Source organism: Argentina silus (assembly GCF_951799395.1).
Source record: "Argentina silus genome assembly, chromosome: 1".
Lineage (NCBI taxonomy): Eukaryota > Metazoa > Chordata > Actinopteri > Argentiniformes > Argentinidae > Argentina > Argentina silus.
The window spans coordinates 8,712,847-8,728,907 of NC_139655.1; the positions used below are offsets into that span (position 1 = coordinate 8,712,847).

At 38.9% G+C, this 16,061-nt stretch overlaps 1 protein-coding gene across 1 annotated transcript in view; it reads right to left on the reverse strand.

Moving 5' to 3' along the window:
* Nucleotides 1-1,082: 1,082 nt before the first annotated feature.
* The window catches only part of LOC310810814 (cadherin-12-like), a gene marked incomplete at both ends in the record, with an annotated part of 46,786 nt that continues 31,807 nt past the window's right edge, over nt 1,083-16,061 (reverse strand). The window contains 6 exons of the mRNA XM_083678668.1: nt 1,083-1,621; nt 3,477-3,728; nt 6,703-6,820; nt 9,428-9,549; nt 12,434-12,570; nt 14,828-15,081. Coding sequence (XP_083534794.1) covers nt 1,083-1,621; nt 3,477-3,728; nt 6,703-6,820; nt 9,428-9,549; nt 12,434-12,570; nt 14,828-15,081 — 1,422 coding nt within the window. The remainder of the gene's footprint in view (nt 1,622-3,476; nt 3,729-6,702; nt 6,821-9,427; nt 9,550-12,433; nt 12,571-14,827; nt 15,082-16,061) is intronic.

Sequence of the window (16,061 nt, forward strand, 5' to 3'; positions counted from 1 at the left end):
ATAAGTGGGGATAGAAGAGGGGCATTTCAGAGGCTTATGTTACGCCTTTACAGTGTGCACATATGAATAAATTGTAAAGCTTTAGGTTTGTACTAGTGACTGCTTCTTGCCAAGATGTTCAGCAATATTGCAAAAATAAATACTGCACATCCTAACAAAGGCCCCCTGATTCAATCTAGACAAGGACTAGATTGAGATCATTGTAAATGAAAAAGTGATATTAAACTATTTTTAATCAAATGCCACTTACCAACACCGATTAAATAAAGAGAAAATAAAACATGTTTATCTTTTAAGTGATGTTTATTTAAGAAAACAGTGTTTATTACATGACTGAACTGCATTATCTCATTTAGCCCTAAATAATCTTTTTACAACAAGTACAAGTCTATACACCTGACCCACCTGACAGGAACATCCATTTTCATGTGGGTCATGAATAATTACAAAATCCTCAAGTGTCTTCAAAAAATAATTAATATAGGTATGATTACGAGATAAATAGATAAATACATAAACAAACAAAACAAGCTAAAAACAACCTGTCAATAAATAAATACAATAATAAATAACATTAAAAATATCTTTGGCCAAACTTGGGCCACATAATTGTCTCCATAACATGGCAACTGAAAGTGTTATCAAACAGACATGCCGCTGCCATTCATTCTTGAATGTCCAGCTTTATTTGAGGGGTTTTGAGAGAGATAATATAGAATATGTGCAGTGAATAAAACAATTATATTGAGGCACTTTCAAGGATGTCAACGAAAATGCTAGCATTTTCTGTGTTTCTATTGTATTTCCCCTAGCAGTGAAAAAAATAAGCAGAATAAATAAGACAAAATAACATTCACTATAAAAAAATAATTGAAAGGCTGTTATTTTCATCTATCTACCCTCCTTTTGTACAATCTTGGAATTGAGGATAGCAAAAGCCACAAGTAAAATAAACAAGGTCCAAACTGATTTGCCCAAAAAATAAAAACCTCAAATAGAAAAAAAAAAAAGATTACAAAAAGTTTCTTAAGAAAACAAAAATAATGCCATTTTACATCCACTTTTGGAGTCTATTAATAACATCAATGTGTGTTTTCTGTTGTTGTTGTTGTGGTTGTTGCTGTGGTTGTTGTTGTGTCTGACTGAGATTCTGACTGTTCTCCAAATATCCCAGCCAGGGTCTTAAACCGAGGACCCCATTCACTGAGGTAATCATAGTCCTCATCAGCGTCTATGGTCAGAGACTCGATGGAACTGAGTGACTCTGCCACAGAGCCTTCACCCTCATAGGCATAAGTGGCCAGAGAGTCATAGGGCGGGGCTGAGTTGTCCAAATCATTTTCTTTCAGTCGCTGGTTGATGAAGTCGCGGATATCTGCGCTGTCCTGGGAAACAGGTGGTCTAGGGGCGTTTTTTGGCTCAGGTTTGACGTCCCGCCGGAAAAGGTTCTCTTTGATGACCTTGGGATTACGGAGAGTTCCCATGTCAAAGGCGTGAGTGTCCTCTTCACCTCCTCCCTCATCGTCGTAGTGGATCACGTTGTCACGAATGTCCTCCTTAGACGTCATCAGGGTTTCCTTCTTCTTTTGTCGTCTCAGCCCCACATAGAGGACCACAATCACTGGAGAGAGAACACAGAGAATCACACATAAGTGGTTCATGGAAACAGTGACACACTGCTCATAATATTGCTAATACGGTATCCAGAGTTCTTGTCAATGATAAAGTGACCATATCTCCAACACGCATTGCTTTCTAGCAACAGACATTATGTACTGACAACATAATATACTGGTACGGCATACTATAGTAGTTATAATCATCATTTGTGGTGGTGGAGATGTATTCAGAGGAATGCACCTCCACAGTCGCAACCAATCTATCTCTCCTTCAAAATTCATTTTTTGCACTGAACCCTTGGGAAGCTGCCTAAGGCTGTCCATATTGTACATAGATTTCCCATACTAATTCTGAAAGCAAGGGGGACGAAAGATTATTCCAGCATTTTTTCTCTCCCGGTGGTAAATACAGTACAGTAAACAATACCCATATGGGTCTTCAATGGAGTATTCACGAGGGAAAGCAATGCACAGTTCAATACAGACAAATTATTAAATTTAAATGAGGAAATAAATGGGTTTATAGGGACTAAAACAATCAAATTCAGTAGAGCTAGCATCTCTCTGCCCTTCTTTCCTTCCCTCCCCATTTAGCCTTGGTATACCTTGAATAGTGCGCCAGCTCCCCTCTGTGGTACCTATCTGTATTTCAGTAGTTAAATAATAGATATAATTTATATAGCACTTTTCTAAGACCCAAAGACTCTTGCCTCTAGTTGTTGAACATACTGTAAGCACTCTGGGTGGTGGGTTTGGTCAGAAAGGAGAGAGAGTGTGTTTGCTGAGAGTGTTATTGCTGATGCAGACCCTCATGCCAGACAGCTTGATTTTACTCATTATTTCCACAAAGGAACAACTGGGTCAGCTTGACAAATCCACCATTGATAATAACTGTCTTTAAGAAATGTTCTTACTGCAAGCTGATTCTCTTTGGCACTTTCTCAGGGACATTGTGCCTTGATAGAATAACAACAGTGCCAGTCTAATCCTGAGGGCATGTTGAATTTTTCTCATCACATCAACCCTTTCAACACACTGCTTTACCATCACAGCTACCACTCTGGGCTAAAGGGCTTTCATATTCACAAGGTCTCGCCCGTGAAAAATAACTCCTCTTTGTTGACTAAGCATATATTAGTGTAATAAAGTCCAATTATGTATTTATTCATGTATGTGTATGTCTAAACCCAATATAGGATGAGTACTCCACTTTATGTAGATAAAATAGCTGATTTACATGCAATTAAAACCAATGTAATTGTGGGTTTATATAAGTAATGTATCCCATATTTTTTCAGTTTATCATGCTGTGGAGTCAAGACGATGCAGTTGTGAGAGTGTTATTGCTACTGATTGCTACTGACTGTCCACTCTATGAGGGTCAGGGCCACACTTGACCTTTATTGTAAAAAAGTGCTGTTTAAATGTGCCACCCCCCACCCCTCATATAACCCTGGAAACGAGGCCATAAAGCCACATTTACGTCCGCTCTGCTATGCAGATGAGCTCTCTCTTTAAGTGGGAGAGTTAGGGAGGAGTTTTACAGCCCTGACCTTGAGGGTTAAGTTAAAGCTGAAGTCTGGCTGTGACTTCAGAGTAATGAGACAATGGGATTGGATGTGGTTTTATGGGGCCAATCATGAATAATCTCCCTTCTGCCAAGGACTCATATCTTAGCAATTAATTAATACAAGTGCTGTAATTAAACTATACCCCATAAATGTTATAGCACTCCAATCCACTTCCAATGATCAATTCCACAAGCCTTGAAATAGTCCCCCACAACGGAAAAGTGCATACCAGTATACACAGGCAATAATGAAGAGGAACCCCAGGCTGCAGTAGGTCACAACTTACCCAGTAGAATGATGATGCACAGTAGGATGGCGATCAGAGCTCCCGTGCTGAGTCCCACAGGGAGAAAGATGGCCTCTGCATTGCAGGTTAGGAGCGAGCCATCCGACTCACAGCCACACACACGGATGGTCAGGGTGCCGGTGCTGCTCTGGACTTCGTACCCACCGTCCTCGATCACCACTGGCAGAAAGTAGATCTCCTGAGCCCGTCGCCTGAAGCCGCTCCGCCGGGTCACAATCCCTGCTGTATTATCTGAGACAGAACACAGGCAGCCATTGTTGTAACTATGAATGACTGTTCATGCACTGTAGTCTTAGAGGTATAGTATACAATGAGTATCTCCTTCAGTCATGATACCTTGTTTGAGACTGCATTTTTCCCCAATGTTCACTAATGACTGTTATCTATACTAACAGTGTCATCATGTTTATTGAAAGTGATATTGAGGATAAATACGATGACAAGTTATTTCATTCCACTGTACTGTACTTTTGGCCTTGATGTGAGACCAATTAAGGCTGTTTTAAATTATATAAATATTGCGAAACCATAGCACTCTTTGTATTTCAGCTCATGCGTTGAAATAAAGCTGCCCTGAAATAACCTCACCCAGCAACTTCTAAACTGCCAATTGCCCACACACTTTCTCTGCAACAGAGAGCTCTAGGGACCATTTGTGATGTGTATGTGTTCATTCATCCAACATAATTCTAGAGAAATGGGAGCAGTTAAGCAGTTATAAATAATAAAAGAACAATACAACGAGGGAGTATGGTAGGGAGCTTAGCTACAGCAGGCGTGATGCTAGTCAGAAGAATGGTGCTGGACAGTATGGAGAAGGAAGAGACAATGTGTCAGGTTGGACCAGCCCAGGCCTGACACTGTGGGTAGACTGTCTGACCCCTGTCAGGCCTGGTTTGTTCCACAGACTTTTTCCTGACAAGGGGGGGGGGTCAGGCGTTTTAGCACACCTTGCATGTTATGTACAACCTCTCTTCTTGCTGTGCTAGACCCGCCTGTGGTGCTTGAATGCCCTGTCCCTGCGTATCAGATCTTGCCCCATGTCTGAAGATTGTGTATACGGTCACTCGCGACAGGTGGGAAAACTGTGTCCAAAAGGTAAAACTGGATCAGAGATTCAAACCAGGACTCCTCGAGGTTGAAGAATGCATTCGTTTCCCCGGCTTCATTCTGCCATGCCCCACTTTGCATAACCCTTCTTTCCTGTTACACTTCAAAGGGTCCTATTTTTGCCCAATGTAAAATGTTATTATGATTATTAATATGACATATATATATATATATATATATATATATATATATATATATATATATATATATATATATATATATACAGTGCCTTCGGAAAGTATTCAGACCCCTTCACTTTTTCCACATTCTGTTGTGTTATAGACTCAATTTAAAATTGATTAAATTAAAATAATTTGCCATCAATCCACACACAATACCCCAGAATGACAAAGCGAAAACAGGTTTTTAGAAATGTCAATACATTTATTAAAATTGAAATACAGAGATACCTAATGTATATAAGTATTCAGACCCTTTGCTATGACATTCTTAAAATGAGCTAAAAAATGTCATCAACAAATCACTCAATAAGTTGAATTGAGTCCATCTTAATGCAAGGATAATAGTTCATGTAATTTTGGAATTAATATATTTTATAGGGTCTCTGATTTACATAGGAATCAATTACACACTGTGTGGATCAGGTTGTCATTACAAATTGAGCAAATGGAGAGGAACAAAACTGCTAAGGAATGCAACCCTGAGGCCTGGGGAGACTTACAAAAATCTACAAAGTTGAATGGTGGGGAGGAAAAAGCATAGTCGATGGGACAACATCATCTCAGTAACTCTACAAAATTGGTCTATAACCAAGTGGCCAAAAATAATCCCTTAATGGAAAATAATCTCTCTCATATCCATAATTGTGTTTGCAACAATGAATTCAAATGATACAGCAAAGAAAGTGGCTGGAAATGTGTTTATATGGTTATACTACAAAGCATTAAGTTTGGTGCAAATCCAGCACATGCAAGGTAGTTTCCACACCATCTCTCGTGTGAAGAATAGTGGTAGCTGCATCAAGTTATGGGGATGTTTGTCACTGGCAGGGACTGGGGAGTTTGTCAGGATCAAGGGAAAATTATGAAATTTGCTGAGTTGGTAGTGACATCCTAATCTACACAGTGTGTAATTAATTCCTATGCAAATCAGAGACCCTATAAAAAAGATATTAATTCCAAAATTACGAACTATTATGAACTAATATCTTTGCATTAAGATGGACTCAATTCAACTTATTGAGTGATTTGTTTATGACATTTTTGCATTTTAGCTAATTCTAAGAGTGCCATAGTAAAAGGTCTGAATGCTTATGTACATGAGGTATTTCTGGTTTTCAATTTTAATAAATGTATTGAAATTTCTAAAAACCTGTTTTCACTTTGTCATTCTGGGGTATTGTGTGTGGATTGATGGCAAATTCTTTTAATTTAATTAATTTTAAATTGAGTCTATAACACAACAAAATGTGGAAAAAGTGAAGGGGTCTGAATAATTTCCGAAGGGACTGTATATATATTATTATTATATATATTGTTATTGTGAATATGGCATCTTCACAGGAATTTCCCCCTTTATAGATTTGATCAAGTTTATGTTTATTTATCTTGGCCCAAATTTGTAGCAACTTCGCTATACAGTGGCAATGCATTTCTACCATCAACTAAATCATTACAGTTTATCTTGTCTTAGTTAGTGTATGCCAAACCCACTTCCACACACCTCTCCCTAACCCGTTTTAAATTCCTGATAAAGTCCTGAAACAGTTAAGAGGGAGAACACTATGTATGCCAGAGGTTAGACAAGCTGATGGTTTGAATGGAAAGGTGTTTGTAGCAGCCTTTTTGTAGCATGTACAGTACAGTTTGATCACCTTAATCCCATCTGTTTTTACTTTGTGATAATTCCCAGTCATGTTTTTAACCTCTTACAGTATATGCACCGCCAACTTCGTCACAGCTATGAATCACAAACAACAGCAATTATAGCTTTAAGTGATAGTCAAGACTTCTGTTCACCCAGAGTTATGTTAGAAGTTGACACCATGTTTCTTCACCATTAACACTACATTCTCTTCCTCACCGACACAGTGCAGTATAGTTAAGTGTAAAAAAAAAATATCAAGATGACTCACTTCCAAAGTCCCGGATGGTAAAATTCTTGTTTTTCGCATCCTCCTGTGGTGATTTGAAGGAGAACTTTTGGCCAGCTGGTGGCAGATCCTGGTCCTTTGCACTAAAGGTTTGAATTACCTGAAAGAATGGAGTTCAGACATTGAATCAAAGGATGTTCACCAAGGGACTGCGTGTCTAGCATAGATACAATGAAATAATAGCACATAATGGCATGCTAGAAGCATAACGTTATTGCAGCATGCAGTGCACTGTTGGATAACACAGCCAATAACCCCATTACAAATGCTAGTCTTCCCTTCCTATCTGCAAAATATATATACAACAGATCATTAATGATGTAGATCATACTAGTACATGTTTGCTAATGAGTTATGAATCTGTGAACACATCACATCCATACGTGAAAGGTTGCAACACCTCACATAATCAATCTAAGATGTTTTGTTTTCTTTGTATAAGAAATAGATTTTCATTGACCTTTGAAGAAACCCTTAAAAGTTCCTAGGGGAGAAATAGTAAGTCTTTGTTCTAGGCTGCTACAAAAATGCTCATAGAATTTAAATGAACAGAGCTAGTTCTCTACAGAGATAGTTCTTTCAGTGCTGTCTAGACTCACAATGCTCTCACGCTATTGGGACATTATCCTTTAAGCTGATATAAGTTCAAGTTCTATCAAGAAAGTTTACATTTGTACATATTTTTGTGCTGGCAACAATACTAAGAGCTCCATTCAGCCTACTTTCCAAGCACCTTCCAAGCGAACATATTCCCCTAACCACTTCTATGAATACATAATCAAACACAGCCAAACTTGCTATTCATCTAAAGCTGATTCTGAGCTGTGCATCCACAGTAGGGCCTATACTTCAATAATAGAGGCAATTTGAAATAGATTAAATATGAAATGTTTATTTATCTGAAACCATGCACAAACTCTAGCTTCATCATTATAAGGTAGTATATCTGCCCATTATGTACACACAAAGTGATCTGTATTGTACGTTTAACCGCTAGACCTTAGTGGAAATGTACATGTATTGGTCTATTATATGTGAAAATCATAACCGTCTCTTAATGCACATCATTCATATTCATGCAGAATGCTGTGTATGTCTTGCATGGAAAACAAGTGACACTCGATTTTTGTCACAGCAGTTCAGTCCAAGAGCGTGAGGTCGCTTATTCTCTGCTCTTCTCCTCTCAACTCTCCCTGTGTGTGTCTGGTGACAGCCTCCTAACTCACTACCCATCCAGTGTTCCAGTGTGCAACTCACTTTCCCGCCATACCCAAGTGGTCCATGGATTTCAAGAGGCACTAGGTTTTGAACATTTTGAACATTACTCCCATCACTATGCACTTGTGGTTGCAAACGTTGCTGAATGTCACCTGAATAAATGTTTATGTACCGTTCTACATATTGATAGGGGAGATGCATTGTGGATAACAGGTTGATACCTGTACTGTATATGTGATTGTATTTTGATAATGCTTGTTTCTCAGTGACCTCTCCACTCCAGCATAAACATCATATTTGGGCATTACCCTGCCATGTTCTGTTTCAACATCTCAGTTTGAAGCCATATGCTTTTTTTCCTGTCATTTTTCTTCCTGCTTCTACATGGAATTGTATTTGTTGTGTGTTGCTTGGATACATCCTGGTTACAGATTACTTTTCATGGGAAGCTGAAGCACAGTGTGATATGCTACAAAACAAGTGATTTGTATGTTCTTTGGCAGTGTGAGCAAAGCTAATCATCAAGGGAGACTTATGATGGCTTTTACAAGAGAAGACCTGCAACTCTTTATAATCTACCAGCTGTGAGGAACACCTGGTGGATCCATGCTTTGGAAACTACTATACAAAATGTAATCATTTTTGTAAAACAGGCATCCCACTGGAGGAGAAGAGAGGGAGGCTGAGTAAAGGGTAAACCATGGCCATGGCTGATGTTTGACTTCTTGTTCATGATTACTGCTAAGGGTCCAGCGCTGTGGTTAAGACTGGATGTCGGCATAGGAAAAACAGTAGGTCATATTGACCTCTAAAATGTTTTTAACAAATGCATCTGATGACAAAAAAGCTTAAAAAAAGCTTAAGGATCAGAAAGCATCCTTAAGCATCCCAGCATTTGTAATAGAAAAGTCTACAGCTATTTGATGAACTGCCAGCGGAGCTCTCCCTCGGAACACGAACTGCATGTAGATGCTGGCTAATGGGCTAATTTGTAGGCACAGGTGGTTTACAATGTGCACAACCAGATACTCTACTGCATCCCAAATACATAATCTGAAATATACCCGCTGATGCGCAAAACCATATCCTGTCCCCATTTTACTTAAGTAGATGGTTTGAACAACATGCAAAACTGGCATACAGTTATGTCTTTGCGATGCATGGCAATATATTTTGCTTTCATATTCTACTCCAATTTCACATTTGAATCCATTTTAATCTTTGGTAGTGAATCAGTGGTTCTAAGCATGACCTTCATGCTCAGAAATATCATCATTCACCATTCTCTCTCACCACAAATATTCCACATTCTCACTTTTTATGTGTGGATGCACTTGCTGTCTAGGTTTCATCAAGCTGGTTATTGGATGATCTGTTAATGTAATTGTCAGAGCACCTTGAAAGAAAGAGTGTGTTTGTGCATCATATGTGTCATATATCTTCTAAAACAGTGAGGGAAGCATAACCACAGGAACACATGGTCACTTACCTGTCCTACTTTGGCATTTTCACACACAAATGTCTCGTATGGGATGGCTAATTCAGGGGGAAACTCATTGATGTCCAGTACATGGACCGTAACAGCCACTCTACTGGTCAGCACTGGACTATCTGAGGAACAAAATCACACAACAATTCAATTAGTTATAAATGTTGCATTTTACTGCGTGAAGGGAGACAACTGTGTGAAAGTTAACCATTGATTAGACAACTCTGACATCATGTGGTTATATTGTGTACTGCAGTTTTAGGATGATCAAACAATAGGGTCTCCGACGTGTCAGACGTGTTGTTCAAAAGTGTCAATAGATGCAAAATCTACATGCAACATAAAACTGCATTACACAGCTGTGTAGACAGCTGCACTGGGATGAGCCCATACATTGTGTATCGTCCATTATGTTGTACCAGATCAGTGCAAGCAAGCTATTCTTTGTCAAGATGCTGTTAAGTTGCAAGTCACATATTAATTACAGAACCAAAGCTCCCTCGAGGAGCACTAACTGGAATCCTGTATTATATTTATGATATCACTATACTGTTGGGGCACTGGGGGGAAATGTTATCTTTGTGTTAAAGCCGAAGTGAGGTGAACTTTATGGATTTGGTGTGGGAATAGGCTCTGCTCTGTAGTGGAGGCTTAGTGGAGGCTGAGCAAGAGAAATGGAGAGAGAGAGGGAGAGAGAGTGTGTGTGTGTGTGTGTGTGTGTGTGTGTGTGTGTGTGTGTGTGTGTGTGTGTGTGTGTGTGTGTATTGGGGGGGTATTGAAGATGCGGCTACAGCTCAGTCAGAGACCTGTCGGTGACCTTGATGGAAAAAGCAATCTTCCCACTGGGGTAAAAATGACACTGAGTATAGGATTTGCTGCTTCGCACTGGCCACACTTACGAACACTGATGCTCTGTGAGCAGAAACTGTAGACATTGCTTCTCCCTCCTATGTGGCCCCTCTGATCTTTTTACCTATCAAGGTCCCCAGGTTTTTTCTTGCCAAAAACATTGTGCAACTCAACATCTTTTAAGATTGTGTTTATGAAAGGTGGTGTTGTGTGATCTCTGATGTAAGAGTTAAGGTCTACATACTATAAACTGGATATTAATACACAGTATATGTCAGCAAAATATGTGTCAATAGTATGTCTGTTATTCATGCAAGGCAGAACTCTAATCCTGATCCTATCAATTTGCTGACTTGCTCATTGATTGTAACACTTTGTGACACTTTTTTCTGTCCACTAGATGGTGCAGTGGTATTATTATAATATTCAAATCAGTCTTCCGACAGTGTTCCAACACAACACCTGAATCTTGTGGAAAAATAATATTTTTCTTGCATAAACTTTTTTTATGTTAGGGAATACTTGCAGGTGTAGCCACAAAGCAGGCTCACTCAAATAACTTGTGCTGTGCAGGCAGGCTATACTGATTAAAGCTAAGCTTGATTAGCTTCCATCTCTACCTTTAATCAACCTATCATTTGTGCTTTCTTGAAACAAAATGGAACTGTTGATTAACATCACAACATGAAATGCAAATGGTAGCTTGAGGTACACAATAGGCTGACTGACACACACACACACACACACACACACACACACACACACACACACACACACACACACGCACACACACACACACACACACACACACACACACACACACTCACAAGCTGAGATGAGATGAGTCAAAATTGGAGTAGTCCTCTAGGAAATACATTTGAACTGATTTTTCAACTATCACTGGATAGTCTATCTAGCCCACGCTTTTACTTACTATGCCTCCTGCTCTAGTACAGTGAAATGTGTGAAGACTGGTAGAGACAGTGTTTTCTTTTTGCTGCATGACTGCAGTGCTGGGCGAACACTAGGTAGATCACAGGCTTTGTCGAACAGTGAGTCCTCAGAAATTGAGGCATACACAGATAGAGTACCTGCATGACTTATGTCAGAAATGTATGTATATATGTTGGGTTAATTATGACAGTTTGTTTTTTGAGGTAGTAACATGTACAGTAGCATCTGCATAGCCTGGATTAAAGACATGCATTTTACAGACTATGCAATGTCCAGATTTTAAGTAAGGCCCGGACATAATGTATTCCTCTCAAAATGAAACCGTCTTTCTAGATTCTCTAGGGTGCTAGGTATGTTAGAGAGTGGGTTAAGTTAGTTGGGTTCATTCCAAGGAGAGAAACCGGTGTAAGAAATGGCTGAGCCCTAGACCAATGCAGCAACCGCCCGCCCATTATCCCATTCCCTCCCCACATCAGAGACAGCATTAGCATTTCACCACTACGACCTTGAGGGGAAATTACTAATACCAGTTTCCAAGGCGATAAAAGCTCAACTTTTAACGGCCCTTATTTCACAGTCCGTCCTACTAATGGATATACAGCGTGGGTAATGTTGATTGAGCACCAGCCTGCCTCTGTGATAATGACTTTGACGGCTCTTAGCAGATTTGATGACTTGATGACGATGGATTTGCTTATTTATCCAGAAATTTGCTCCACTTCCTTCATGAAAACATAATTAGCTTGAAGACATATCTTAAAGTAACAGTTTAGATAAACTGTCTCAACACAACACTGGGCTCTACATCTTTACTCTTGGTGTTTACATGTACAGGCTTGTATGCATGCATCATTTTTTTCTTCACTGAAAACCTTGACAATATCCTCACTTGATTTTAACAAAAAAACACTATCCTCCATTTGTTTCGTCACACAAAGAAGAGGTGTAATTGGCAGGCTGTAAAAGGGAGAGGGGGGAGAATGAAGAAATAGAGTTGAGGTGGGCACAGCCAGAGGAGACAATATCCTGATGATACACGCTCTGGGGAGTTATCATGGTTTACGGTTGCCCATAAACGACTCCAACAAAATGGGATTGACTATTGACTTGAGTGAAACTGTGTTAAATCCGTCACACAGATTACAATGGAGGAAGGACAATGAAAACTGCGTGAATCACAATCGATTTTGCTGTCATACTTACTAAGTTTGGTCGCCACAATGGAGATATTGTGCTGGGCAATGCTCTCTCTATCCAGTAGTTCGTTTGTGGAAATCGTTCCCTCCACTGGATCAATATCAAAGTAGCTGTCCAGGTCACTCTTCCAGTCGATGGAATACCTAGATAAAAATGTTGGTAAATTAGGTTAATTTCCACCATAAAGAAGAGGATAGCATTGATAGACATTGATTTTCCCCATGGGTAAATAGAGGTAGGTCTAATATTGGATTATTGGTTATAATATTGGAGCAGGTAGTGTTTATTACTCATACAGTATGGCCATTTCCACGAAATTGGCTATTGTAAGCATACATTCCAATTGAGTAATGGGATCACATATATCTTGGTTTTGCTGACAAAATGTTTTTCAGAGTATCATAAAGTCAACACTCTCTTTACAGACCCATGGCAAAATGTAGTCCAATGTACTCTCTGAACTGGTACAGTACAGTACATTTGGCTCAATACTGTACTATACCCTGAATGTGTAATGATGTTCTATTAGTAATACTGCAGTCCAACACCATGTTAAATGTCAGTACTTGTTGAATATTCATGATACTATATGACACCTGTATAACCTGAACTCCTGCCAATCAGAGACATACAGCACACTTGACATGACCAGGTTCTACTGGTCTTTCATATTTATGAGTGTGCAGGATACATGCTCTTCTAGGGCAATGTTTAAAGATAGAGTATAAGTTCCACCATATTTTCTGTTTAAATTTCCAATTATCAAAGCACTTTCTTTAACCTTGTTTTGTTGGGAGCCTTGAAGTAGACCTGATCTAGCCAAAGCTGTTCAGTGGTTGTTTCTTTGATGAATAATAAACTCAAATTCTGATCACTGGTTCAAAGGGTTGAAGGCGTGTAATCTATCCTTTGGGCATAGCCCATATTTTTTCAGGTAAATCTCAACTTGTCTCATCAGTTTAGTTTTCCATTGAATTCTGTTCCCATTTGACATTTTTCTTCTAAAAGAAATAATTATGAATTCAACAAATAACCACTTATTGCAGATATTGGACATCATTTTTTCAATTCTTTGAAACCTAACATCTATGATGTTGATATACAAAGACAGAATAACTTCTTGCACAGCCTTTCATGTAACATCACATTATCAGTGTTTTCAGAAAAAAGAAATGAAAGGTGCAATTAAATTGACAAAATCTCAATACACAAATGTTAATCATGGTCACATTTTAATCAATAAAAACCTTTAGAAACGATTAATCAAAGGCACACTAACGTGAGCAAAAAGAAGAAAGAAGCTAAGTAAATTCAGTGATAACCCACAGACTCAATGCTCTCTTTGGAGCTTATGTGTATATTTCAGATAAATCTGGGAACATATATTGTGATCCTGCTGTATAATCTAGCAATGTATTAGGATGTTACCCATCTATGGCCATGTTGTCCACTGTGCTACCATACATATGAAGGTAGGTGTATGATAAAGGTGCTGCATGTTTATGACCGGAGTGCTGGTATTGAATTCTTCTTTTAGCTTTCTTTCAGACCTCTTATCATGTCAGATAAGTGACATAAGTGCAATCCATCGAAGTCTTAAGAACTTTGCGTTGTGGTTTGAAGTAGCCTGGAGTAGTGTTCAAATGCAGTATTCATGCTTTTTGTTTCTTCAATTAGAGACAGAACCTGTTGCTGCTCTACTAAACAGTGGGTTGTTTTGAGTCAAACTCTAAAAGCATGATTCCCTATGCATGGTAGGTTATTGGGACTATTGTTTTGGAGTTGAGAATGCAAGTATTGTCACTAACCTTATAAAAATGAACAATGTCAACTGTGGAGTTGCTTGAATAATTAAAACACTGAGTGAAAATCTAAACAATGGCGAGCGCAACCTTTCTGTACAACAAATCTCTGCCTTGTCCATTGTATTGTCTTTTATGGGATGAAATATTCATATTAAAACAAACACTATACATGATGCAACAGGCTTTCTTTGCCATTTGTGTTTTATGGAGTAGTACGTCTTGGAAAAGCATCACTGTAAAACTCAAAAGCAATCTGTCTGAGCAAAAATAACTAATAGAATGCAAGAAAAATATATTTCATACATTTTTAAACAATGCACTTTGTTCCATCAGTGCACGGGACACTCTATTGTCTACTCCTCTGTGCTCAGGCTTTATTTTAAGCGTTCAAGTGTGTGTGTATGTATAAACACACATATACACGTGAGAGAGAGTGAGAGAGTCATTGAGTATACTAATTGAATCAGGTGTGTACGTTCTGGGTTGGAATAAAAACCTCTACATCATGTGGGTCCGAGCCTTGAAGGACTAGCCTTGAAGTGACCAAAGAACCACATTTTTACGGTATCTTTTACACACAAAAGTGGAGATTTACCTGACTGGACTGTTGCTAGCGTCCAAGTCCTGTGCTGTCACAGCTCCAATGATGGTGCCTACAGGCGTGTCCTCATACACATCCATCATGTAGGAGGGCTTATTGAACACTGGGGGCTCATCCACATCCAAAACGTTAATCTTGACTGTGGCCGTGTCCTTAAAGGCCCCAAAGCTATGAAAACGAGGGTCTAAATAAGCATTGGATGCATCTACCTTAAAGGTGTAGGCCTTTTTGGTTTCAAAGTCCAGTGGCTGAAAGAAGAAAGAAAAGAAAACATTATTCAGATGAAATAGGAGCTATCTTACAGTTGGCAGAAGTTGGCTCGCGACGGCAATGGTGAGTTATTTTTTTGGTCATTCATCTTTTCAAAACAACCACCAGGAGGCACTGTTGAGCATGATGGATATGTTTACAGTGTGTTATAGTGTGTTTACAAACATTGCCGCCTGATTAATTTTGTGAAGAGTATCTTATGAGTTGTTTTTTCAATTTGAATATAATGTTTCTCAGTTGATTCCACACATTTCAGCAGTGGGCTATATGGACACAGCGCGCTCACAAAGCAAAGAGCGCAGTTTGTGTCATTAATGTTCTGCTCTGGCACTGAACATATTTCATATGATTGAAATGAGAACTTTCATGAATCAATCAAAAATGTTTATATGCCATGTGCAATGACGAGACGAAAACAAATAAACAGCTCTGATCATGAGAGCGTTGCATATATTAGTCAGTATGTCAATCTGATCTGATCACCCTTGCATTTTGGCAATTTGTCCTGATTTCAACAATGGCAGAGTTGGACAGATTCAGATATTTTTGGTGACGAATAGGACACTATTGAGAGGCCGTGTTGGTAAAAATGACAACCATTATTGGCAACTAATTTGGCCACGTCTCTCTTCAATGTCTTCCACAGCAGAGGCATGTCTTTTTTTCCATATAGTTGTATTGGTTTCGCTAATTCCATATTGCTGGAAACAAAAACAGCCATTTGGACTTGCAATGACTACTGAATACCCGAGGCTCTAAAAATAAAAAAATCGTCCTCCCTAATCTTGAACGGCACCTCCTAAATAGGCAATGGCATTATGATAAAAAGAATTGTCCACAAAATAAGACTAGAATCAGAATCAGAATCAGAATTCTTTTATTTGGCGTATAAGTATATTTGCACATAAAGGAAATTGACTTGGTGAGGTTGGTGCATGGACATAAAAAAGAAATAGCA